We start from the raw sequence: 25,219 nt of genomic DNA, 5'->3' as shown, positions 1-25,219 counted from the left end.
TGACTAGACCTTAGGAGAAATGGATGAACGAGAAAACTGAGAGTATAAAATCAGCGCAAGCTGAGGAATCAGTAATCAGTTGATTTAAGCACGCAATTAGTTGTGAAGTATAAGTGTTATTGTGAAGTACTTTCAAAGTAGTCTAATAAAGACCATTTTGCATTATTGAATATTGGAGTTATTTATTCAACAGTTTAGCGATTCGAACGTTAGCAGAAGGTTTCGAATAAGCGGAATTTCACTAAATTCGTTACAATACATTCATATTTGTAGCAGGATTCCCCTCGCGTAGGTGATGTTGACAATTGAGTTGCGGAAGCTTTGAAGCTATAAAGCTTTATATTGCGCTTATCAACCCCTTGAATCCCTTGATTTCGAATTCAAAACACATAGCGAGCATATTGTACTAGTAATATAGGAGTATTACATACATAGTATTTTCTAAATATACATACTCTAGGTCCCATTTTGACATACGAGCTTAATATATGACCGCACTTACATACGTCTTGCTACACAAAGTTTATGGAATGTAAAGCGACGCAAAAAGTTGAGATAGCGTTAACACTTATGGTGCTGTAAAGGCGTAGCAACGCAGCAAAGCTTTATATACTTACATACATATATATCCGGTGGCGCTAAAGCTACCCTCCCTCACGTATGTAGATATGTTTTCTTTTTTTATGTCTAACTCCGTTTTCGAATGTGTGCCTAATCGAATTTAAACACATTTTCGATCCACCTAACGTGATTTTTTACTGTATATGGAACTGTCATCGGATTCAGAATAAAGATCGAATTTTCAAGTTTGAAGCTACCTAAAAATCTATCTCGAGGTTTCCCACTTTTCTTTTATCATTTTAGGTATATACTCTTCCCCCAGTACAATAAATCTACCTAATATAAGCGTAGGAAAGAAACATCTTTGAAAATGATGCATAATTTTGTCCACTCACATTTTGTTTCACAACGTAATTGTTTGAGTTCACGTTGGTTAGTTTTCGTGTAAACAACGTTGTATTTTGCGAAAGTAATTTTGTTTTTTCGGCAAATAATGTATTAAAACTTAAATTTTTAAGGGTAAACAATCACCGCTAGTGTAATTTTTTCGCTTTTTTAGGCTTTAAAGTTTAGAGCTAAAGGATTGATATACTCAATTACAGGATTACAGATACATTTTTTGTTTTTGTGTTGCTTATGCATATATATACATACATACATACATACATACATATTTATGTTTGTACCGAATATATATGTATGTACATTCTCACCTTGTTTCTCATATTTGAATTTGTTTTAAAATTTGCAATTTTTTTGCTTTACAATTTTACATTTCTTTATTCATTTTTGCTCATCGTGCTATTCCTTCTTGTTGACATTCATTTATTGTTCATAAAGCTGTTGCTCTGAGAGCAAAATGTTTGTATATTATTCATACGAGGGAAGTTTTTTATGTTTCATAACATTAGCAAATTTGATTGAAGGTACGCAATAATTATTGAAGTAAAACTAGCTTATAACAAATTTTTGAAAAACTCGTTTTTCATTTAATTCCAAATTATTTTATAAATGCAAAATTTTTGAAATTTTCATACTATTTTCATAATTCATTCATTTTCGGCAATTTCCATAGCATAGATACAAATTTCATAACTCATCATTAAACCTCCTGCGATACACGCCGTTGGAAGTGCGAGCTGTAGGATGAAGCGGTTGAGCACGTTCTGTGTTTGTGTCCTGTGCTCGTCAGCACAAGGCTCCAGCTATTAGGGGCGGCAGAGTTGCTAGGTATCGAGACAGCAATTAAACTAGGTCCTAGAAAATTTCCCGGCACCTGATTGGGGCTCTTACGTTTGGTCGTCACGTAAACTCTGGTAACACCATGGACACATTTAGTCTATGTGAGGAGTTTATTGACCGGCCAGTTAAAAAAAAACAAATTTTTTAAGAAAATCATTAAAAAAACTAAACTTTTTCCTAGTTGCCCAGCAGAGCAGAAAAGAATGTGTTAAAACAGACGCCTTACATGTCTCGCCTATGCGATTTTGTATTTTTTGTTACTTTTTTCAAATGTTTTGTACGTTAAACCCCCATTTTACATAAATGATGTTTTTTGATAGAAATCTTCTATTATTCATATCAGTTCTATAACAAGAGCTACACGCCCTTTCAGAGGAATGCCCGTGTTCCTCTTGATATACGAAAACTCCAAACTGTTGCGATTCCAGTAATATTTTGTGTCCGTTCATATGGTTTGCTTTGAACTTAAGCAAAATTTTCATCTGTGAACTAGCAAGCATCATTACCATATAAATAGTTGACGTGAACAACATTGTAAACGCACAAACTGACTTTTGCAGATAACAGTTAATATTATTCCATTTCATTGCTGAAATAAGGCCTTCAGTGCACAAAGACCAAACTGCAATATTTCAAAAGTTGGAAAAAAATACACTTGTGTAATATAAATTCTGCTAAAATCAATAGTTTGTGATAACTTGAAAAAAGCCAAAAAAAAAGCTTTCACGACAAAGACACGACATAACTTGTAATCTATGTTTGGTCTTAAGGCAAATAATCGCTATCTCAATTCGTTGGCTACGATGACCCCCTCGTAAATTTCAAAATATGTACCTACTTAGCTGGTTTGCGCTCTTTCATGTCATGGGCTTTGAGCATCTTACGCGCATATACCTCATATTTGAATCACGGTTGCCACACCATGTTTTAATTTCGGACCAAAATTCATTGTAAAATCTTAAATTTCAAGAACCGTGGAATTCCTACAAAAAATTTTGATTAAAAGAATATTAGAATTTGTGAGTTACCTAAATTTGTATATGTATGTTAGAAATAACAAAAGGTTGCACAAACGAAAATAAAAAAAAATTGTTTTAAATAGCTGGGTATTTAAATTTTTTTTTAATGAAATGCAAATTTAATTCTTTACTCTTCCGTTACGCTTCTTTTTTCCCATCTACGGCCTAGATTCAGTAAAATCTTGTTTGGAAAGGTACATTTTTTTTCCATATAATTAGTTTTAGAGAAAAATGTACATTTTAAAACTCACATTTATTGAATCTAGCCACAGTTCTCAGATTAACTATTGAAAAGTCTTAAACGTACCAACTGTGTTGCAATGGTATTTTGATCACACTTAACTTGGTATGAGAAATTAGTTACCATTGTTATTAAAGTTTCTGAGGTTCTGCTCTCCCTGCCTTACTTCCAATAAAAATATTTCTTGGTATTCTAAATTATGCACACTAAAAATTTTTAAATATCCAATAATTTGATGTAATCATTGTACCTAGAATTACTCAAAATGTACTTCACATTGATGGTATAATATTGGCGGACAAACTTTTTCTGATAAAGAGTTCAGTGCAAGCCCGAAATTTATATAAACTTTTAATTCTGTAACTGATATTAAATTTGACAGTTGTGTAGCAAAAACTTCACAAACTTCCAGACACAAAGATAAATATATTTAGCTGCATCGCAGTGTGAGACGTACGCAAGAATACACTTTCCAGAGTGAGCCAACAAGTGAAATAAATGCCTAGTATCTTATGTGCCTTAACACCACAATAATCTTGGAATTCCTTAAACTCATTAATTTGCTTTGGGCTGTGTGAGAAAAATTTAAATATCGACATCCCAAACGAAAAGTATCATTTTCCAAATTTTTTTGTTTCAGGTCGCTTTTTGTTTGGCAGGTCGATATATTGCTTCACAAGCTCGCAATATTTATCGGTATGTTAGCACGCATTACTTGAGCATAATATAAAACATATTAGTCTCATGCTTAAACTTTGCATTCAGTTCAAGAATTACTTCATCAGTGGCGAACTCCGTCAAATTTCTTTGAGGTGCACGTGCATTTCCAACAACTTTTTTTAAAATTAAATAGTGATCACGAAAAGCGACTGAGAACAGATCGAATACTAGCCGCTTGTTTCAGTAACTATTAGCGAAAATTGGTTTGCTTCAAGCTCCAACACTTGTCCAAATTAACTGCTAGGTGAGATGTCATTGTTCTGCTGCATTTTAAAGACAGATTTTGGTAAGAAATCCATTGAGGTAAATTGAAAATTATATACGGGTTAATGAAGGTGTGGAAAATTTGGTGGGTAGTGTTGTACATTTTTACCTCAGTGAAAAAGAAAAAAAAGTATCAAATACATTGGATACAGCCTAAAATTACCAAAATTGAAAGGACCAAATGGGGCTGGAAAGGACCATTTTTGGTCCAAATGGACCAAAGCGGTAACCGTGCTCCAACAGCGGAGGGCTAGTTGGATCGCTGTTAATAAAAAGACGTTCAGTCACAAAAACGGCTTTTTCGTTTAAGCACGTGTTATTCTGCTGCCAAGTGGTTTCACATAATTTCAATTATACATGATTATTGGTTAATTTCCTCTTTAAACAGCATAACTACAAAACCATTTATATACCTACTAAGATATTAGTCACGGGTAAATCGTATCTAACAGTAGCGTTTTATTCTCCCAGTACCACAGATGATCAGCAAGTTTTACGAGTTAAATTACTGGGCTTGTAGATTTTAATTTATACATATGTATTATATTCCATATTAGGTACTCGTATATCATCTTATTTGTGCTCTGAAATTTATACGCGAAGTGGTAAAAAATTCAACAAGTAATAACTTTTAATTATTTATATATTAAAATCAACACGCAAAGACATTTGTAACAGTGCACTGTCCGAAGAGAATTGTTAGAGGATTAAAAAGTCAATATTTGCTTTCTAAACCATAATTAATTATGGGCACCAAACAAAAAAACAATGGGAATATCAATCACGATGGTAAGTAAATGGAAACCTTTACATTTTCTGTAAAATTGTAAATGTATGTACATATGTAAAAAAAGGTGAGACAAGTAGGTACCGTGCACTGGGATAGTTAGTTCTACATAGTTCTAATTCTGTCCCATCGCAGTGCATTTAACTGGCACTTTTAAAATTTGGGCTATTATGTATTCGTGCTTACCAGATTACTGCTTATGTGGCCATATTTTTTACTTTGTTTCACGGCGACCGACGTATTGTGGTGGCAGCGTGTCCCGCCTACCACACCGAAGGGTTCAACTCCCGGGCAAAGCAACATCAAAAAGTTAAAAAAACGAGTTCGGATCTGCTCTTTATTGTGTCGATCCAGAAATAAGTAGATCCTACAAGCTGCCAGATAAGTTAGGCTAGGTTGAACCAGGCGCGGATCTAGTCCCTAAAAACTTTGCTCAGGCCGGACCATACATCTGTACTGGGTTCCCGGTCATAAAGGGATATAATGTAACGAAGAAGAAGAAATCATCACAAAGTGTATTGCTTCTCACGGAACTTGAACCCAGAACTTACGGTGTGGTAGCCAGTCTTATGCCGGTATATGGTCTTGATTTCGTGCAGAATGGAAAGTAGGTGTGGCGTTCATTATGGCGATAATATATCGTGCTTGGCGGTCGGATGAGAGTAACGACTTTAGACCTACCTACATAGGTACATACATACATATAATACGTCCGTATCTGTATAAAATATTACGGGTAAACTGAGCACCTGCTGTTTATAACTACCGAGTATAATATCGACTTGTATTGGAATTTCTTTGCAATCTCTTCTGCGAGAGCGCCTATAACGCTTCCCTCGGCTCTATGTACCGGAGCGGCTCGGGATTTTTCCCGACCAAGGACTGTCATTTCAGTGTAGCCCCATTTAATTTGTTGCGTCCCTCCCACAAATTGTCATCCTCTCAGCAGCTCCTTACAGCGGGACTGCGCCATATTCTCTTGCCCCGGGAAGGTATCGAACCCAATCCGGGTCTGTCTCCTGACCCCGGTCTTGAGAAACGGTTTTGCTGCATCTGCCGGAAAAGAATCTTTTTAGGACGGTCATACTCTTGTCAGTGTGTCTCGTGTAAGGGATGGTTGCATCGGACAGGTTGTTCTGGGCTAGATCCCAAAACCAGACGTCCACATAACTTCTATAAATATTTTGTGGCTCCTTGCTGTTCACGCTCCTAGGACGCCCCCCCCCCCGCTACCTTCCAGCAGCCCCGCTGCTCAGCAAGCCACAACAAGTACCCGCTGCTGCTCGCGCCCCACGTCGCCACCAACTCTCACGGCTGCTCCCACTCATACCTACAATCTCTGTAGTAGAGTCGGGAGCAATGCCGAGCATCAGCCCCTGCCCCGTCTTCTCCCCCCTCTTTTTCGGCAGCAATTGTGTAGGTCAGGGAAACAGACTCTTAGTCCCTGTCTCCCTTTGCACCGTTTGCCAGCACAGAATATATGTATATTAGGCCGGGTCGATTTGTGGGGAGGCAAAAAAATCGCCCATTGCTCTGTGAAAATCATATTCTAGGGATCAAAATAAGAAACTTTACCGAAGGAACCATACCTATAAACGAATTCTTACTTACTTAAAATATTCACGTTAAAACATGCGATTCCACATAGGTTAAAAAAACTATAACACTCGTTTCAGAAATAGCTAAATTCCGATTACTTGACAGCTAACTGTTCCCCTGTCTATTCTTAAGCTGAGGGAGTGCTTTTTTTGTAATTGTAGCAACTTTCAGAAATTCAATTATGGCCGCCTAAATGTCTAAAATCTACCTATGTATGTGCGATGGTAACATTGGCATCCGACCACCTGCCGACAACAACAACAACAACAACCACCTGCCTATACTTATTTCGCTCGAGCGTGCCGCCCGCAGCTATTAGGTGGGGCGAAGCACTGCTACAACAACAACAACAACAACAACAACAGAGCGTCTATAAGAACTCTAGTGTACTAGAGTCAGTGAAGACTCGGCACATTAACAAACTAGTTCGATTTCGCCTAAAAAATAAATGCAGTTTTATAAAAACGATCTATAATTGAAGTTTCAAATCTTAATTTGTAATAAATAAGAAATATAAGTTGTGCAGCGGACAAGAATATATTTTGCAATCCCGCGATTCTGCTTTGTTTGAACACGTTTGAGATAAAGTTCAATATTTGTGGAAACCTTAATAAAGGGCATCCGTTGGGCAAAAGAACATACCTAAAAATATGATCTTCTGCTGTTGCTTTTGCTAGGGTGACTTTATTATTGTTCTTACTGCCGGTTTGTTATGAAATCGAAATTTATTCATAACATTTTATGAAAAAATAAAGTTGAAAATGTGACACAAAGGTACACAAGTACAAATGTACATAAGTTTAACAAAAAATACACAAAATTAAAAAATACATATTCGCACCTTATCTTCTCATTTATTAAAAAAATTTAATCTCAGATGCGATGTGTCATCCAGTAAGAAATAAGGCAAAGACATTCAGTTTAAGTTTTAAAACTTTCCTAAACATACATTCACACATACATTCGAATAACTGCTAGTGCCAATGGTGGGCAAGCGATGCACTTTGAACCAAATATGATTATTTGCATTAGACAACTGGTAGTCTGCTTTTCTTATGTACATTACCTAAGTACAATTCGAAACTAGGGACACGATATTGAATACAAAGTATCGATATCAAGTCTCTCTCAACAAGTAACAGGTACCCGATAGTATCGAATCAACCAGGCTCGATACTCAAAGTATCGATACTGAATTGGCAAGACAAATTAACGGTTAAATATTACATCTTGAATTGAGATCTAAATATTGTAACGAAGTTTATAGAGTTACTGATAATTATGCACCTTCTGCTAACGTCCGAATTGCTGAACTGTCAAATAACTGACTCCAATATTCAGTATTGCAAAATGGTCGTTATTAGACTACTTTGGGAGTAGTACTTCACATTTACAATTATACTTCACTTAATAGCGTGTTTAAATCAAAATGAATACTGATTCCTCAGCTTGCGCTGCATTTTTACTCTCGATTACTTCGTTCACGCACATGCCTTATAGAACAGTTGTATCTTATGCTTGGTTATTTAGCTATATATATGTATATCTGTAGTTTGTTTTTCCTCTAGCCATATACGTGTGTATGTGTGTGTAACACCTTCTGCTCTTAGCTGCCGGCTACATACATATATGTATGTGAAATAATCTCTCTTCTTCAAGCTGCTGGTTATGTGTATGGCAGGGATATTCAAAATTGAAAGTGCGCCTGTATTAGTGACAGCGCAATCGTCGCGATAATCGTGCGGGTGAATTGATTTTTCATGATATCCATCACCGATTTTGCTACGCCAAGTGCCAAGCGGGGACTAACAAGCCAACCTAATAAAACCGCACTGCGCTTTTTTAGCGCACGCAAACAACCGGCGTTTTTTGCCCGAACCCAAATAAGCATGCGGCAATGTAAAGCATGTGTGCAAACGTCAAATCTAAATGTCACGCAAAACAAAAATTGGAAATCGAATTAGGTTTTCACGCAGCAAATTCAATTTGGGTTGCTCTCATACAAGTTGTATGTGCATGAGACATTTTTGACAGAAAATGACTTGCGTGCGTTTATATTAGGTTGGCTTGTAACTCAATTAACGACGACAGAGCGAATCATATGCGTGTGAATTGAGCAGGCATGCTTAACCAACGAAACGATATCATTTCGTTACGATAATCAACGTTAATAAACGAAACGAAGTCATTTCGTTTCGTTTATTAACGTTAAGATCGTCAAATTAACGAAATGATTTCGTTTCGTTTTCTGCCATATCAAAACGAAATCAAATCGTTTATGTTGATTATTAATTTCAAACTATGCTGGCAAAGCTGATTGATGGCGGAGTCATTAAAGGTGAAAGCATTATCCAAGCTGATTGCAACTTTTCTCATGAATTTTGACAGTACGAACATTTCTCAGAGTATTTTTGACATTACCACCAACGAATTACACAAACAAATTACATAGAGTTTGTGTGTGTATGTGCGCTCGTTGTTGCCACCTTACGGCTTCACCATGGCTATAGCATTGCCAGCACAATTCAAACATAAAGTATCACGTTTTCGTTAACGTTTTTAACGTTAACGAAAGCTTTTCGTTTCGGTTAAAAACGAGATACAATTTATCTTGATAATTTCTTTATCGATAATATTTCGAAGTGTTTCAACGGAAACGGTGGAAATTTTTTGATAAACGATTAGCTTAACGTTAAGGTGCATCCCTGGAATTGAGAGAGCACAATTATGCTATGAAATGAAGAGCCCTGGTGTATGGAATATTCTTTGTTGTCTTGTACATAAGTGTGGCTGCTTACTGTTTTTGTTGTTGTGATTATTTACTAATAGCATAGTGATGCTAATATTCGCCACAATATATATTTTGATGTATAAAATGAATGTTGCAAAAAAAAAAACGGTATTGACATACATATAACGCTTTGACAACAGCTTCAACTTCAACAGCCCAACTTTTTGTTTCGGTTTGCGTTCAAAAAACCTTGTGTAACAAGATCGCATCTAAACAATACATTTAACAAAGCGTTCCAAGTAAATCCGGCAAAAGAATGATCTTTGGAAACTTTGATTGTGCAGTTGTCTGCTTTGTCTGCCTGAAATAAGTGCAAACTTTTCAGTGCAAATTTCTGTTCCATTAGCTTTTTCCTTGCAAGTAAGCCGCGATTTTTTACTGTAAACTCGATACGATACTGCGGTCGAAATACTCGATGCCAACAAGTGTGGCCATAAAAGTAACGAGTATAAAGTATCGGCATTGAATGCCAAAAGTTTCAAGTATCGTATCGTAATTTGTATCCCGCGGTTATGGCTGTCCGATTTAAACTCCCTTGGTGAACGATTTAAACTCCCTTGGTGTGACCAATTGGCGCCGGTTGGCGGAGCAAAGGGGCGACTGGCGCGCCTTGTTGGACGGCCATAACTGTTTAGACGGTTAAGCGCCAATTAAGTTAGTAAGTAAGTAAGTTATGGCTGTCCAACAAATTGAGCATCAGCAGATGTAGTCAGTGTCCATGCTTTTGCACCATATATCAGGACGGGCACGATAAGTGACGCATGATTAACATGATTTTCGAATGCCGAGGGAGAACCTTACCTTTCAATTGCCTAGTTAATCCAAACTATAATTTTTTAATACATATTTACTCACTTTTAGTTGGTTTATCTGCAATTTCTACTTCTACTGTGGTTATTTTTAGCATTTACGAACAAGGTGCTTGCCCATCCCTGCTATATGCTATACCTACTTAGATACTTAACATATACTTGACATTGAAAATTGGTGCAAAGTTATCGGCAACATCTTTTATTTCGTATAAATAATCAAAATTAATAGAACAACCCTGTATGTGTGAGATGTTGTGCATATATTTTAATAATTAAAAAAATGTTAAAAATTTCGTTATGTCCTAATATCAAATTTAGATTATTATGAATTTTTATATTTTAACTTTACTTATACTATAAGTAATCAGTTATACTATACTGTAGTATTATTTGTTTTACTGTAGCCTAGTGCCAAAAACTATTCTATAGATAAAAATATGAAATTATAAAAATTAATTGTTTAGAGAACTCCAGAGGTGAGTAGTGGAGCAAATTTTCCAACGCTTGTACCATGAAGTGCGGTATCAGCGAAGTAAGTCTCTCGGACTGCTGCGGGAACGTTTTTTCACCATTACGAGCTTTGCACTGCGTCAGTCACTGTTATATAAAATATATACAATTTACTCCTCTGAAGTCCTTAGGATTATGAGTTTTACCTTCAGATTCAATGCCAATGCCTTACGCTGTGCAGAAAGGAGTTGCTATCACAATGGATGATTCATGGTTTCTCCACTTCGCTCTATATGCCAATGCAAGGTTACAAAGTTTTGAATTAATCTCTGCATCGGCGCTCTCGTTGTAATTATATTTGTTTATCGGTATTGCTTATAACACCGCCAATATTGGAGCATTTTTTTATGTGATCACTGGCAGTTAAATATGACTGAAAATCTTCGGCGGAACAAAGAAGTGGCTTAGACCAGTGCAAACTTCTGCATAGACAATAATAGCGACCTGGTAAACGAAATTTGCACCATACTTGATTTATGGATGTACATAACTCTACTGCTCTTTGTTAAATACCAAAGGCTGAGATAATGGGAACTCAACCAATAGGAATGACAATACCGCAAAAGGGACCATTGCAAAATCAGTCCCTTTAATATCGTAACTGGGAGGAATGGTTTGCGTTTATGAGAGACTTTGAATGGTTTCGTATATAATAATAAAATAATAAAAAACAATTTTAAGTTAAACGGTTTTATTGAAAACAATACTTACATGAAATAATAATAATACGAAAAGCTAGAAAATAATTAGATAGGTCCTAGGTACTAGTCATCACACTCCTTATCAATCTAGGGCGCTGATCAGACAATTAAATAAAAGCGTTGGGCGCGTGAAATTTAATTAATTTAATTGCCTATTATTTCTCATTATATTTAGTTCATTTAGTGACTCATTATTACAAGGACTCTTTCCTGACAATTTGTTACAATCTAAGTCCTCAATACATAATCCTTCCAAAGACTTTACTCGACTCTGCGCCACGTATGCTTGTCCCTCCTCCAACTCCAAAATATTTTGATGTCTCTTCTACCGGACTGTATGCAATATTTGTTCCAAATATGAGCCAAATCGGGCATCATAGGTCGCTTTCTATTCATGTATGTATTATGTGTTCCAAATATGGACCAAATCAAATCGGACCACAAATACGATTTTTGTGAATATCTCGATCCTTGCGCCACCTAGAGGCGTTTTTTTTGATAGGTCGCTTTCTATTCTTGTATGTATTATGTGTTCCAAGCATGAGCCAAATCGGGCCACAAATACGATTTTTGTGAATATCTCGATCCTTGCGCCACCGAGCGATTTTTTTTTCATAAGTAGCTTTTTATTCTTGCATGTATTATGTGTTCCAAATATGAGCCAAATCGGACCACAAATACGATTTTTGTGAATATCTCGATCCATGCGCCACCTAGCGGCGATTTTTTTTCACAGGTCGATTTCTATTCTTGCATGTATAATGTGTTCCAAATATGAGCCAAATCGGGTCACAAATACGATTTTTGTGAATATCTAGATCCATGCGCCACCTAGCGGCGATTTTTTTCACAGGTCGATTTCTATTCTTGCATGTATTATGTGTTGCAAATATGAGCCAAATCGGACTACAAATGCGAATTTTGCGAATATCTCGATCCTTGCGCCACCTAGCGGCGATTTTTTTCTTATTATTGCATTGTCATCGTGTTCTGAACTATATTCCAAGTTTCAAGCTTGTAGTAACTAAACCCCTTGAGGGCAAGTCCAATTCCGCAGCAGCCGGCAAAGCTAGCCCCAAAGAGGGAAAGCAACGTCCGACTGAGCAAGCACAGGAGGCCCGTCCCACGCCCGTACCGGGCACCTCTTGTCAGCAGGTGGCAAAAGTACTGCCTCCACCGCTGCAAAGTTACCGCGCAAGCCGGCTGAACCCCTTGAGGGCTCCAAGGCAAATAAGCGAATCCCGACTTCGGTCCGCAACCAGCGGAACATTCGCAATGCCGTCAAAATCGTTGCGAAACTTGGCAACTCTCCCAGCGACAAGTTGACGGCAGAGCAAAAAAGTTTTCTGGCCTGGGCCAGGAAGGTTATTGCTGCCAAGAAGAGCAGCAACAAAAACCCCACCCCTTCCTCTTCTGCCACCAAACTAACTTCTGACCCGAAGATGCCGGCCCTTAAGAGACAAAGGTCTATGGGAAATGCCTCGAGCGATCCCAAAAGGCACCGGCCTTCGGCCTCTACTCCCCCTGCCCTGACAAAAACCTTCAGCGAGGCGGCTAAGGCCAACTTTACGCTGGCGGTTTTGAACCGCGGTCACCCGGATGGGAACATGACCCCGGATAACTGGAAGGATGTCCTTAACGGCCTTCTCAAGATCTTTAAGGACATAATGACCAAGCATCCGGGGCCGGCTCCCACTATCCGTGATGCCGGCTGGTACCAGGGTAGGGTCAAGCTTGTTTCCTGCGCCGATGAGCGCTCGTGCAAGCTCTACAAACTCGCCATAGCTTCGCTAGGACAGCTGTGGCCTGGGGCCAGGTTGGATGCGGTCGGTGTGGAAGAAATTCCGAACAGACCGAGAGCCTGGGCCTGGGTCCCAGACGGCATAGCGGATCCTGGCGAGATCCTTGATACCATCGCGGATTCGAATCCGGGGCTACCTTCGAGCGATTGGAGGATAGTCCGGGTCGGCGAGACAAGGGCGAAGCAGCGTTATGTTGGTTTCATCATAAACGAGGCTTCTCTCCCTTGGCTTGACGAATGTGGTGGAGTATTAAGCTACGGCTTCTACTCCATCACGTTGAAAATTCGACGGGATGGTGCGAAGGAGGAAACACCGCACGAGGGTGAGCCTGTACCGCAGGGCGAGGGGTCAGACAGAAACACCCCGAGTGGATCTGCTGCCCATGGCACTGGGGAAGGGACCGCCACCGCTTCGGAGGATCTGGTGATCGGGGATACCGCCTCGAGCGAATCCGCAATCGCCACAATGAATCTCACGGACCCATGCAACACCTTGAGTGGACATGGGGCCGATATCGAACTGGCACGCTGCACTCCGGATGCCGAGAGCGATACACTCGGTATCTGAGTTTGCGGGCCAGTTCTTTACGGGCATGGACGAGCAGCTTTTGCTGGAATCCGACCCGTCGGATGCCGAATTCGACGATACTATCGTAGAGGAGGCATCCGACGATGCGGATCAGCAGAGGATGGACGTCGATGCCACAAACGAATCGTAACGGGCGCGCACGTACTACAGATAAACCTGCACCATTCTAAGGCAGTCTCGGCTGCCCTAATATTACGCCTCAGCACTACGTATGAGGGTCGTTCTAGTCCAGGAGCCTTGGGTCGTTGGCAGCAAGGTCTGTGGACTCTTTTCTAAGGACTACCGGCTGGTGACACCGCCCGTGACAGGTAGAATCAGATCTTGTATTCTAGTAAAGAAAAATCTAGTATTTATTTTATTATCTCTTTTTAGCGACGAGGACTTTACCTGTATTAGCCTCGAGCTACAGGGGCAAACAATCTGGCTGATGTCCGCATATCTATCGCACGATCGCCCAACTTCTGTGCAGGACCGGCTCTGCAAAGCGGTACGGGAGGCCCACAGTAAAGGGTTCCCGATAATAATTGGGGCCGATGCCAATGCACATCACACTGCTTGGGGCTCTACCGACAGTCTCTTTTTGATTCTATTATAAGTAACAATCTAAGTATATGCAACTCTGGAGACAAATCAACTTTCATCACCTCAAATAGGAAGGAGGTTCTAGATGTTACTCTAGTTTCTGGGGCATTCTCTGACCTTGTCAAAAATTGGAGAGTTTCCAACGAAAACTCCTACTCTGATCATATGTATATCATTTCCACTCTGCTATTGCGTACACCGCCTAGGCTGGCTTACAGGAATAGGAGACGTACGGACTGGAACCTTTATAAAAAAGTCCTATCCTCTACTCTCCTAAAGAACGCTTCTCACGGTAGGCCGAGCCTACCGCTAACTGATGAAGCGCCTCCTTTAGACACAACATTTGCTTCTCTCGGTGAGCTAGACTCATCGTCAAAAATAGAAGAAGCAGTAAATCTTATCACCAAATCTTGTAACGCTGCCTTCACAGTAGCCTGCCCGGAGATTAAGGTGAGGGGTAAGAAGAAACCCTATTGGTGGAACCAAGAAATCTCCGAGCAGAGGAAAAACAGCAGAAAACTCTTTAACGAGGCTAAGCGCACGGGAATCCGGTCCCATTATAGGGACGCCTTAAAATCTTTTAAGAAGTTAATCCAGAAGGCCAAAAGGGACTCCTGGAAGAACTTCACTAATGACATCGAAGAAGTCTCAGAGGCCAATCGCCTACGAAAGGTCCTCTCCAAAAACCCCATACCTCCAAGCTGCATTCGCACAACGAGCGGAGAATGGGCCACTTCTGGTACGGAAATTCTCGAAACCCTGATCAGCACTCACTTTCCGGGCTGCAGATCTCAACCATACATCTTAAACATGCAATCTAACCCAGGGCCATTTCAACCCCTGGACCACATTGTAAGTGAAAAAGGAGTTATCTGGGCAATCAAGTCCTTTAAACCCTTCAAATCTCCGGGAACGGATGGAATATTTCCCGCTGAATTGCAAGCTGCAAGCGATCTTATAAGCCCGCTGCTAGCTAAAATCTACAAGGCTTGCCTCAACCTGGTCTATATCCCCACGGAATGGACCAAGGCAAAGGTAGTCTTCATACCCAAAGGAGGCAGGATATCGGACAACAGTCCAAAGGATCGGCAAATAAGGCACTCATCTCCAACAACCAACACGCCTACTCTAAGGGCAAATCCGTAGAGACAGCTCTACATGCTATCACTACTAAGATAGAGAAGGGTCTTGCCTTTAAAGAATTTACGCTGGGTATCTTTCTCGACATAGAAGGAGCCTTCAACAACGTTCTCCCAGCAGCGGTCACAAAATCCCTACGTTCTTTAGGGGTGGAAGAGCCTCTTGTGAAGTTCGTCGAGCTCCTTCTAAACAAGAGAATCATTATCTCTGAGCTGGGCAGCTAATCGTTAATAAGGTATACCAACAGAGGAACCCCCCAGGGGGGCGTTCTTTCTCCTCTACTATGGAACCTGACGGTGAACGCTCTGTTATCTATACTACAGCCCACCAGATGCCAAGTCATTGCATATGCCGACGACATAGCCTTGACAGTTACCGGCAAACACCTTCCGGTGCTTGGCGAACTCCCGCAAAATGCTCTTAATCTAACAAACACATGGTCTATGAAATGCGGACTCAGCATCAGCAGTGAAAAAACTGAGATGGTGCTTTTTACCCGCAAACGCAGTATACCGGAATTTACCCTCCCATCCCTAAACGGGAAGGAAATCAAACTCTCTACCGAGGTTAAATATCTCGGAGTTATTCTAGATAGGAAGCTTGACTGGAAGCTAAATGTGGAGGAACGATCCAGGAAAGCCACAATGGCTCTATACGCTTGTAAGTCGGCAATCGGAAAAAGGTGGGGTCTCCAGCCACGCATAGTCCATTGGATCTATACGGCAGTGGTGAGACCCATACTCTTCTACGCCGTCACCGTATGATGGACGGCACTCGATATCGAATCTAACAGGAGTAAAGTAACGAGAGTGCAGAGGATGGAGGCAATGATTACCAGCGGTGCCCTTCCCTCCACTCCCACCAAAGCTCTTGAAACCATATTATTCCTTCTCCCAACTGATCTATATGGTAGATACTGTGCCTCCTGCAACGCGGCGAGGCTCAACGCTATCGAACCATGGAGGGATTGCAGGTTTGGTCACACCCGGATCCTGAAGCAAGTCCCTGAAACCTTCTGGAAATTGGACCATACAACATCGCCCCCTTGCTGGGACAACAAATTTCCCACAAGAATCCCAGAGAGGAACGAGTGGGCAAACGGCGTAGAGCCGGGATCACACGAAATCTCCGTTTTTACAGATGGCTCTAAACCAAACAACAGAGTCGGCAGCGGGATATTCTCGGAGAAGCTCAATCTAGGAGAGAGCTTTCGCCTACCTGATCACTGCAGTGTTTTTCAGGCTGAACTCATAGCTATCTGGGAAGCAGCCCGCTATCTTGCTAACCTGCAGGTAAACAATTCTATTTCAATTTTTTCTGACAGCCAAGCTGCCATAAAATCCCTGCAATGCAGTAACACCTCGTCACTAGTGGCATTGAAGTGCAGAGAAACCCTCAATAAACTAGCTGAAAATTGCAACCTAAGCATAATATGGGTTCCTGGCCACTGTGACATTTCAGGAAACTGCGATAGAAAGCGTTGAGCACTATCTGTGCCACTGTCCCGCACTGTCAAAAACCAGGTACCAATGCCTCCACAGACACTCTTTTGGGTGCCTTGCGGAGCTTGAATCTATAAACCCAAACGATATCTTGCGTTTCATTAGGCAAACGCGCTGGTTTAGCCTCACTGGGGTCTAAATTCTCCTCTTCTTCGAAAGTAGGGTAATAGGAAATAGGGGCCCCCCGCGTGGTAGCACAACGGGCCACAACGGCCTACGTGAGTTTCCGCTCGGACAGCGGAGGCAGCCACTCTAACCTAACCTAACCTAACCTTGTATTAGTTACACTTTACCCTCATGTTTTGTCTTTCATTTCCTATCACCCATAGCGGAGTGATACAGGTGGCAGCATGGTGACATACCTACAAACATAAATAAAAATTCCATGTACTTTGTTTTTGTAAATTCGATGGACAAATGTCAAAATCGTACTGCGCCGGAAGTTGATGTATCAAATCAAATAAAAAACGTTTGTAATCAGCTGTTCCATGCTGCCACCTTGTATCGTTGCGCCATGCTATCACCTTATTTAACCTTATATATAAAGATTTGATTTTTTTTATATTTATTCCTAATTTACATATACATTAGAGTGGCCAATGTGAATAAATTTTTGAAAATCAAAATTTTTTATTTTCAAGGCCTTTCGGTGATTGTTGAGGAACAGTGCTGCTCAAAATTTTTTATATTGAAGTGAAAATCACAATACATGTACAAAATTGTATATATACTAACATTTTTTTCTATTTAAAAAATTTAAATTAAATTTTTAAATGTTCAAAAAACTTTAATATATCGATTTCTTAAAACATTTCGTAAATCGCTATATCATCACAATACTCAAGAGCAATAAAATTTAATTCTCAAAATCCAGCACAAAACCTTCACTTAGCACAAATCATCTCTACCAATTTTTTTTAGGATACGTCAATTATTACCGGAGTTACAGCTTCGGAATTGTGGTATAAAAACTGAGTCTAAAAAATTTATATAGTTTAAAAAACTTTAAAAGCAATGGACTGTAGGCTTAAGTACAGTATTTTGCCTTTCACGATATATAAACCTGACTTACAAATATCTTAAGATATGAACTACACACGACTAAATCTCGAACATTCAAAATCCATATACAACCAAGGTTAGGTTGAACTGGCCGGGCAATAAAGACAAACAAATACCGTCAATAAATAATTCCGACAACACAAATTTCGTATACAAAATCTCTATAAAATATAAAAATTATTTTAAATATTGATTAAATTTTCACCTTTTGGTAAACATTTTATTATTTATGAAAAAAATATCTGGTTCTAATATGTGATTTGGTTGATCCACAGCAAATTTTTTTGGGGTTCCTAGCAGAATACTAAGTGCCATCATCAGTGTGATCCTATTATTCAGAGGCAGTATTTTTTTCATACGTCTTAAGGATCACTTCAATGTAAAATTCGTGCAGCTGTTTTTTCCTAACGTTCATACGAACGAGTGTCTAAGCGTATGGCAATCACTTTCCAATTGCTGCATATCAAATTTAGTAAATACTTGTTCTTTACGTTGACCAATCACATTTTAATCGCAATTTATTATTCATGATCGCGCGATCACTTTACTTGAGAGCGTGAATGTCAATGCCAAGCAAACGTAGAACTTTCACAAAAGCACTAACAGTGCATATACTGGCTAAAGCTCGCCTTGTCAATGACATCATATTAAAGTTTTCTTCGTATATAAAGAGTGATCCAGAGAGGCATAACAATATGATTTTGGCCAAAAATAAGCAAACACTATCAGGGTATATTATTCTCGCCGGGGCTTAATTTCTGTGTTAGGTTCATTTGAAGATTAATCGAATAAATAAGCGATGTTATAACACAAATTCGCCATATTTATTCAGCAAGTCCACTCGAAAAATTGTTAACCCTTTGTCAGGCAAGACCGTCTGCAGAAGATCTTTGCTTTTTACGTATTCACATTTAAATCGTATAACGCTCGCTTGCTATAAGGTAACGGTTCATTGAATATTAAACGTTCTTTCTTCCTAATTCATAAAAAAAGCTCTTAAGTGGAACGATTCAACTGTTTTGTTAGTTCTAGTGCGAGACGAAGTGAAAAGTGACGCATAAATTGTCCTAGAAAAATTTTAATTAAAATTGAAAAAAAATATTTCCAGTGCAGTAATTTAATTGGAAATTTTTAGTGTAAGTTAAAATGTTGTTGATTTTCATATTTCATGTTTGGTTCAATATCGAACAAAGAAAATATGGTGCTTTTTAGTGTTTTGTTGAGACCTTCCCTGGACGGTCTTTCCCGGGTAAGGTTAACCAAATTCCTAGTTTGATGGAGTAGCGCAACACTTGTTTAAGTCGGTAAAAGCTGGTTTTGTATGTGGTACTGGTACTTTCAGAAAATGGAAAGCGATAGACCACAGAAAAAAAGAAGATACTGTGCGAAAAAGCCACAGGAGCTGACTAAGGAAGATAAAAGGAAGAAATTCAATATATCTTCAATGACAAACGAAGAAATCGACCAATTGATGAACTCAACTATTTTGTCTGATAAAGATTCTGAGTACGAGGATGATAGCGACAGAATAGCAGACCCAGATTACGTTCTTGATGAGATATCGCCTGAAGAAGAAGAAATGATAACGGAAGTTTTAGATGAGATGGACAATGGCAATTTTGAAACGGGGGATGGACTTTTGCTGAACCTTAGCGATGTTTCATCAGCCTTCCGCGGAGACTCTGAGTTACCTCATAGAGTAAGAACACTTAAGACAACGATTTACTTTTACAATAATATTTTTAACTACAAACTGTTTAATTTGATTGTTGAAGAAACCAATCGAGCAGATATAGAGAAGTTATAAATACGCAATTCACAACTAACATTGCACAAGTTCGAAGATATATCGGCATTCTGATATATATGCCTATTTTTCGATATCCAAATATAGAGGAACACTGGAGTGAATTTGGATTTAAGCATGTAGGGGAAGCCTTGCTTTGGAAGAAGTTTGTGGCAATAAAGAAACACTTATCATTTGCTGATGAGAGAAAGCATATCAAAAAAGGTGAACCAGGATACGATTCGTTGTTTCGAATAAGGAAAGTGATTGAGATTTTGCACGATCGTTTCGACTCCGTGTGCAACAAAAGCAGTGCATCACTTACGGCAATATATGTCCTATAAACCCAGTAAATGGGGTATCAGGTTCGTCCTATGTGATACCAATACGCATACCTGTTTGAAGTTTATAATGGAGCCTGTGAGATTGTAATACCAGACACACCAGATCTGGGAGCTACGAGCAAATGTTGTGATTCGGTTATCGCAAGCCATACCTAATTTTGCTAACCATATTCTGTACTTCGACAATTTTTATTCATCTCTTCCACTTCTAGTTTACTTACGAGCTCGTGGTATATTTTCACTAGGTACCTACAATTTGAGCCAACCGAAAATCTAATTGTAAATTACCGCCTGAATCGGAAGCGCAGGTTGAAAGAGCAGGCAGAGGATATTAAGTTGGGTTTTGTGGTACCGCTTACTACAGTCCTTTGAAAGGACACTAAAAATGTTCGGCTATGTTCAACTTATGTAGGTATCCAACCATTTTCTAAAGAGGATACCGCTCACTACCCTTTGAAAACACATAGATATGTAGCGATACCTGTTAGTTTTTAACTTGTTATTCTCTTTTAATAATTTTATAATTTGATCAAATTACTTTTGCTTTGTAATTTCAAATTGGAAAAAATAAAATTAATTGAATTTAAGATTTCAGAATATCTACAAATTATTAATACTGGATACGTATCCTATAAATTGGTGACCCCGAACGCTTTTTCCAGCTACACAACTTTCCTCGGCAATTCAAAGATCCTTAAGAGAATTGTCATCAACTTTTAATTATTTCATCTCCGTTTTCCTTTGTTCAACGCGATGTTCACATCTCCTCCAATGACCCGCAGCGTTGCACGAGCACTGAACGCTCCAAGAGATCAGAATGCAGATCAAGAAGAGGAATTTTCTGATGCAAGCAACGTTGTGAATGCAGATTCACATCAAGCAAACGGATTCGCAACTCGTGTTCTCGTTCCAAAATTACAAGGCTATGAACTCAATAACGTGGAATCATGGTTTCGTCGCTTAGAATCATTTTTTATCCTTCAAGGAATCAATTCTTTGCCATCATCACAACAAGATGATGAAAAGTTTCACGTGACAATCATCAATTTGGATGAGCGGTTATATGATCAAGCATATGATGTGATTACAAATCCTCCTACAAACGAAAAATTTAGGACGCTTAAAGATACAATTTTAGCCAAGTTTTCTTCATCGTCCGTCGCACGTTTAGAGCAATTGGTATCAGGTATTCAGCTCGGAGATAACAAACCCAGCCACATGCTAACCCAGCTGCAACGTACAAACGTAACAAGAGACCAACAATTAATCAAGGATTTTTGGATGCAGCGTCTGCCAACTGCTGCGCGTGCGGTCATCGCTGGCGTTGCTAAGAGCAGTCCAATGATGTCCATTGAAGATCTTGCTCTTGTAGCCGACGAAATCAATGATAACATTAAGAAGAATGAAATAACTGAAATCGATTTTCAATCTTCCTCTTCGAACGTTAGTGCCATTCGAGACAACAGCAGATCCTTATCCGAACGCATGGCAAAAATTGAAAATTCGTTAACTCGTTTGGAAAAGATGTTCAACAGCGATCAAGCTCAGCCTAACGCTCGACGACAATCAAAATCATTTTCTCAGGAAACTGAATCTAAAGTTTGCTGGTACCACAACAAATTCGGGGAAAGTGCAACACAATGCAAAGCACCGTGCTCTTTCAGCTCAAAAAACTGAATAGGTTGGCGATGTATTCTTCAAACATCGCCAAGGATGAAAAAACACAACATTTAGTCAACAACAATAATCATCTCACTTCATCTATTCGCCTCTTCGTTAAGGATCGATCCTCGGAACGAAAGTTTTTAATTGATACTGGAGCAGACGTTTCCGTAGTCAGTGCATCTTCGTTTCAGATCTCACATTCAAAAACATTCTCATCTCAACTTTACGCAGCGAATAACACAGCTATTTCTACTTTTGGAACCGCTCATTTATCAATTGACTTGGGTTTGGGACGGTCTTTCCAGTGGAAATTTGTCATCGCACAAACCAATCACAACATCATTGGTGCAGACTTTCTCAATTATTTTGGTTTACTAATTGATGTCAAAAATTCTCTTTTGATTGACAATCGCACCAAATTAAAAACAAGATGTCTTCATGCTTGTGGCATTGGAACAATATCAATAAAATAATTTGATTCATCGTGCAGGTATTCCGTTCTTTTATCGAAATTTCCTGATATTACTCAACTCAATAAGATTGCTGCGCTACCAGTTGAGTTTTCAACAACGCATGTGATTGAAACTCGCGGAGCACCTGTAACCGCCAAACCTCGAAGACTCACGGATGAAAAGCTCAAAGCGGCAAAGGAAGAATTTGCCTTTCTCACGAAGGTTGGCATTTGCAGACCATCAAAAAGTCCTTATGCATCACCCTTGCATATGGTTCGTAAATCTAATGGTACATGGCGTCCTTGCGGAGACTACCGTGCACTTAATGCACAAACTGTTCCAGATAAGTATCCACTTCCCCATATCCAGGATTTTAGCAACATAATGTACGGTAAGTCTATTTTTAGCAAAATAGATTTGAATAGGGCATATAATCAAATACCCATCCGTGAACAAGATATTCCGAAGACAGCGATAATTACTCCGTTTGGTCTTTTTGAGTTTACGCATATGACATTCGGTCTCTGTAATGCTGCTCAAACTTTCCAGCGATTTATGAACGAAGTTTTGAGAGATTTAGACTTCACATTTTCATATCTTGATGATATCTGCATCGCATCTGAATCACGTTCCGAACATATCAACCATCTTCAACAAGTTTTTGAACGACTTCAAAAATTTCAGTTAACACTTAATCCATCTAAGTGTGAGTTTGGAAGAAGTGAACTAATTTTTTTAGGGCATCTCATCTCATCGGAAGGGATTCGTCCCTGTCCAAAAAAAATTGATGTAATCAAAAATTATCCACTTCCTACAGTTGCTATGGAGCTAAAAAGATTTTTAAATATGATAAACTTTTATAGAAGATTTATTCCTCGCGCTATTGAACATCAACAACCTCTTATTGATTTAATAAAGGGTAACAAAAAAAAGGACAAGACTCCAATTAAATGGGACTCGAAAACTCTTCAAAACTTTGATGCGTGCAAACAGGCACTAATTAATGCAACGCTTTTAGCACATCCGAAGTTGAATGCGGAGATTGTTTTATGCACAGATGCAAGTGAAACAGCTGTCGGGGCTGTTCTACATCAGATTAATGCTGGGCTAACTCAGCCTCTTGGTTTTTTCTCCAAGAAACTTTCGAATGCCCAAAAAAAATATAGCACTTATGACCGCGAACTGCTTGCCATTTATCTGGGTATTAAGTACTTTCGGTTTGCATTGGAAGGCAGAGATTTTGAAATATGGACTGATCATAAGCCCCTTTCATTTGCTTTCACTAAAAAACATGATTCTTCTTCTCCACGTCAAATTAGGCATCTCGATTTCATTGGACAGTTTTCTACTCGTATCGTATATGTACCAGGCGAAGAAAATATAACTGCGGATACGTTATCTCGCATCGAGTCTTTAAAATCAGATCGCGACGTTATTAATTTAGAACATATGGCAGATGCTCAGCGAAATTGTCCAGAATTACAGAATTTTCTTAACTCCTCTACCACTTCTCTAAAACTTAAATCTATTCAGCTGCCAAATTGTTCAAAACCAATTGTATGCGATTTTTCTATACAGTCCGCGCGGCCTTTTGTTCCGAAGTCGTTCAGGGAGAAGGTTATATTGAAATTTCACAATATTGCACATACCAGCGCCAGATCCACTTTCAACACTATTCGACAACGTTTTGTATGGCCACATATGCAATCAGAAATAACAAGGTTCGTAAAAGGCTGCATTCAATGTCAACGGTCTAAGGTTAGTAGGCATTCTGCATCACCGTTTGGAAAATATTGTCTTCCATCACAAAGATTTGAACATATCAACATCGATCTTATTGGTCCACTGCCACCATCAAATGGTTTTCAATATTGCCTTACAATCATTGATCGCTATACCAGGTGGCCTGAAGCAATTCCTATCACAGATATTAGCGCAAGAACTGTTGCAAAAGCATTAATTGATGGTTGGATTTCTCGTTTTGGAGTACCGGTTCGTTTAACTACCGATCAAGGAAGACAGTTCAGTTCAAATCTTTTTAGTGAACTTTCTCGGATTCTCGGCATTGATCATCTTCGTACTACCGCTTACCATCCTCAGTCTAACGGAATTATTGAACGATGGCATAGAACTTTGAAAGCGTCGTTAATGTGTTTTAATAGGTTAAAATGGACTGAGCATTTACCGATTGTCCTGCTGGGATTAAGATCAACATTCAAGCCAGACATCGGATCAAGTCCATCACAAATGGTTTACGGGACTGTACTTAAATTACCTGGCGAAATGTTTATCGATAGTCATTTCAAACCACAGGAAGAGTTTGTTAAGGAATTTACTCAGCTAATCAAAACCATCCGACCTGCAGACGCAGCTCATCATTCGACTACAAAACCGTTTGTTAATGGAAAATTAAATGATGTGACGCATGTGTTTATTCGTGTGGATAAAATACGTTCATCACTCACACCACCATACGACGGACCATTTGAAATTAAAAAACGTTTTCCCAAGTTCTATACTATTTTGGTTGGAGATCGAAGTTTGAATATCTCTATTGACAGATTGAAGCCTGCTTTCATTACAATGGAAAAATCTGGAAGTCTGCAAGAAAATTAATCAAACATTTCGACTTTCAAACATTTTATTTATTGATAGTCTGACGGGGGAATACTGTAGCGATACCTGTTAGTTTTTAACTTGTTATTCTCTTTTAATAATTTTATAATTTGATCAAATTACTTTTGCTTTGTAATTTCAAATTGGAAAAAATAAAATTAATTGAATTTAAGATTTCAGAATATCTACAAATTATTAATACTGGATACGTATCCTATAGATATAATAGAAAGACCAAGGAATACATTGAGATAGATTGTCCATAAATAATACGTGAGTACAACTCGCACATGGGAGGTGTAGACCTCATGGATTCTTGGAGATCCTCACACTCATGAATAATGTAAAAACAATATTGTAATACTTTTGTTACAATTTTTCTTGAATAAGGTTGTTTTATTTTATTCAATACCTGTTTGATCATCTCGTTAAT

General features: G+C 39.0%; 1 protein-coding gene across 7 annotated transcripts in view; it reads left to right on the top strand.

Moving 5' to 3' along the window:
* Nucleotides 1-4,340: 4,340 nt before the first annotated feature.
* Nucleotides 4,341-25,219, top strand: part of Zw (glucose-6-phosphate 1-dehydrogenase Zw) — a 36,014-nt gene continuing 15,135 nt past the window's right edge. The window contains exons 1-2 of one of the 7 annotated variants that reach the window (XM_067780653.1): nt 4,341-4,481; nt 4,605-4,836. In XM_067780653.1, the coding sequence (XP_067636754.1) occupies nt 4,794-4,836 (43 nt within the window). In that variant the 5' untranslated portion in view covers nt 4,341-4,481; nt 4,605-4,793. Of the gene's footprint in view, nt 4,547-4,604; nt 4,837-18,679; nt 18,865-19,035; nt 19,060-25,219 lie in introns of those variants that run through there. The other 6 variants (XM_067780655.1, XM_067780654.1, XM_067780656.1 and 3 more) reach the window with 6 other exon arrangements.

The sequence above is a fragment of the Eurosta solidaginis genome, chromosome 4, assembly GCF_040869045.1.
Source record: "Eurosta solidaginis isolate ZX-2024a chromosome 4, ASM4086904v1, whole genome shotgun sequence".
Lineage (NCBI taxonomy): Eukaryota > Metazoa > Arthropoda > Insecta > Diptera > Tephritidae > Eurosta > Eurosta solidaginis.
The sequence above is the reverse complement of the archived record's forward strand: the minus strand, read 5'-3'. Positions and strand labels throughout refer to the sequence as shown.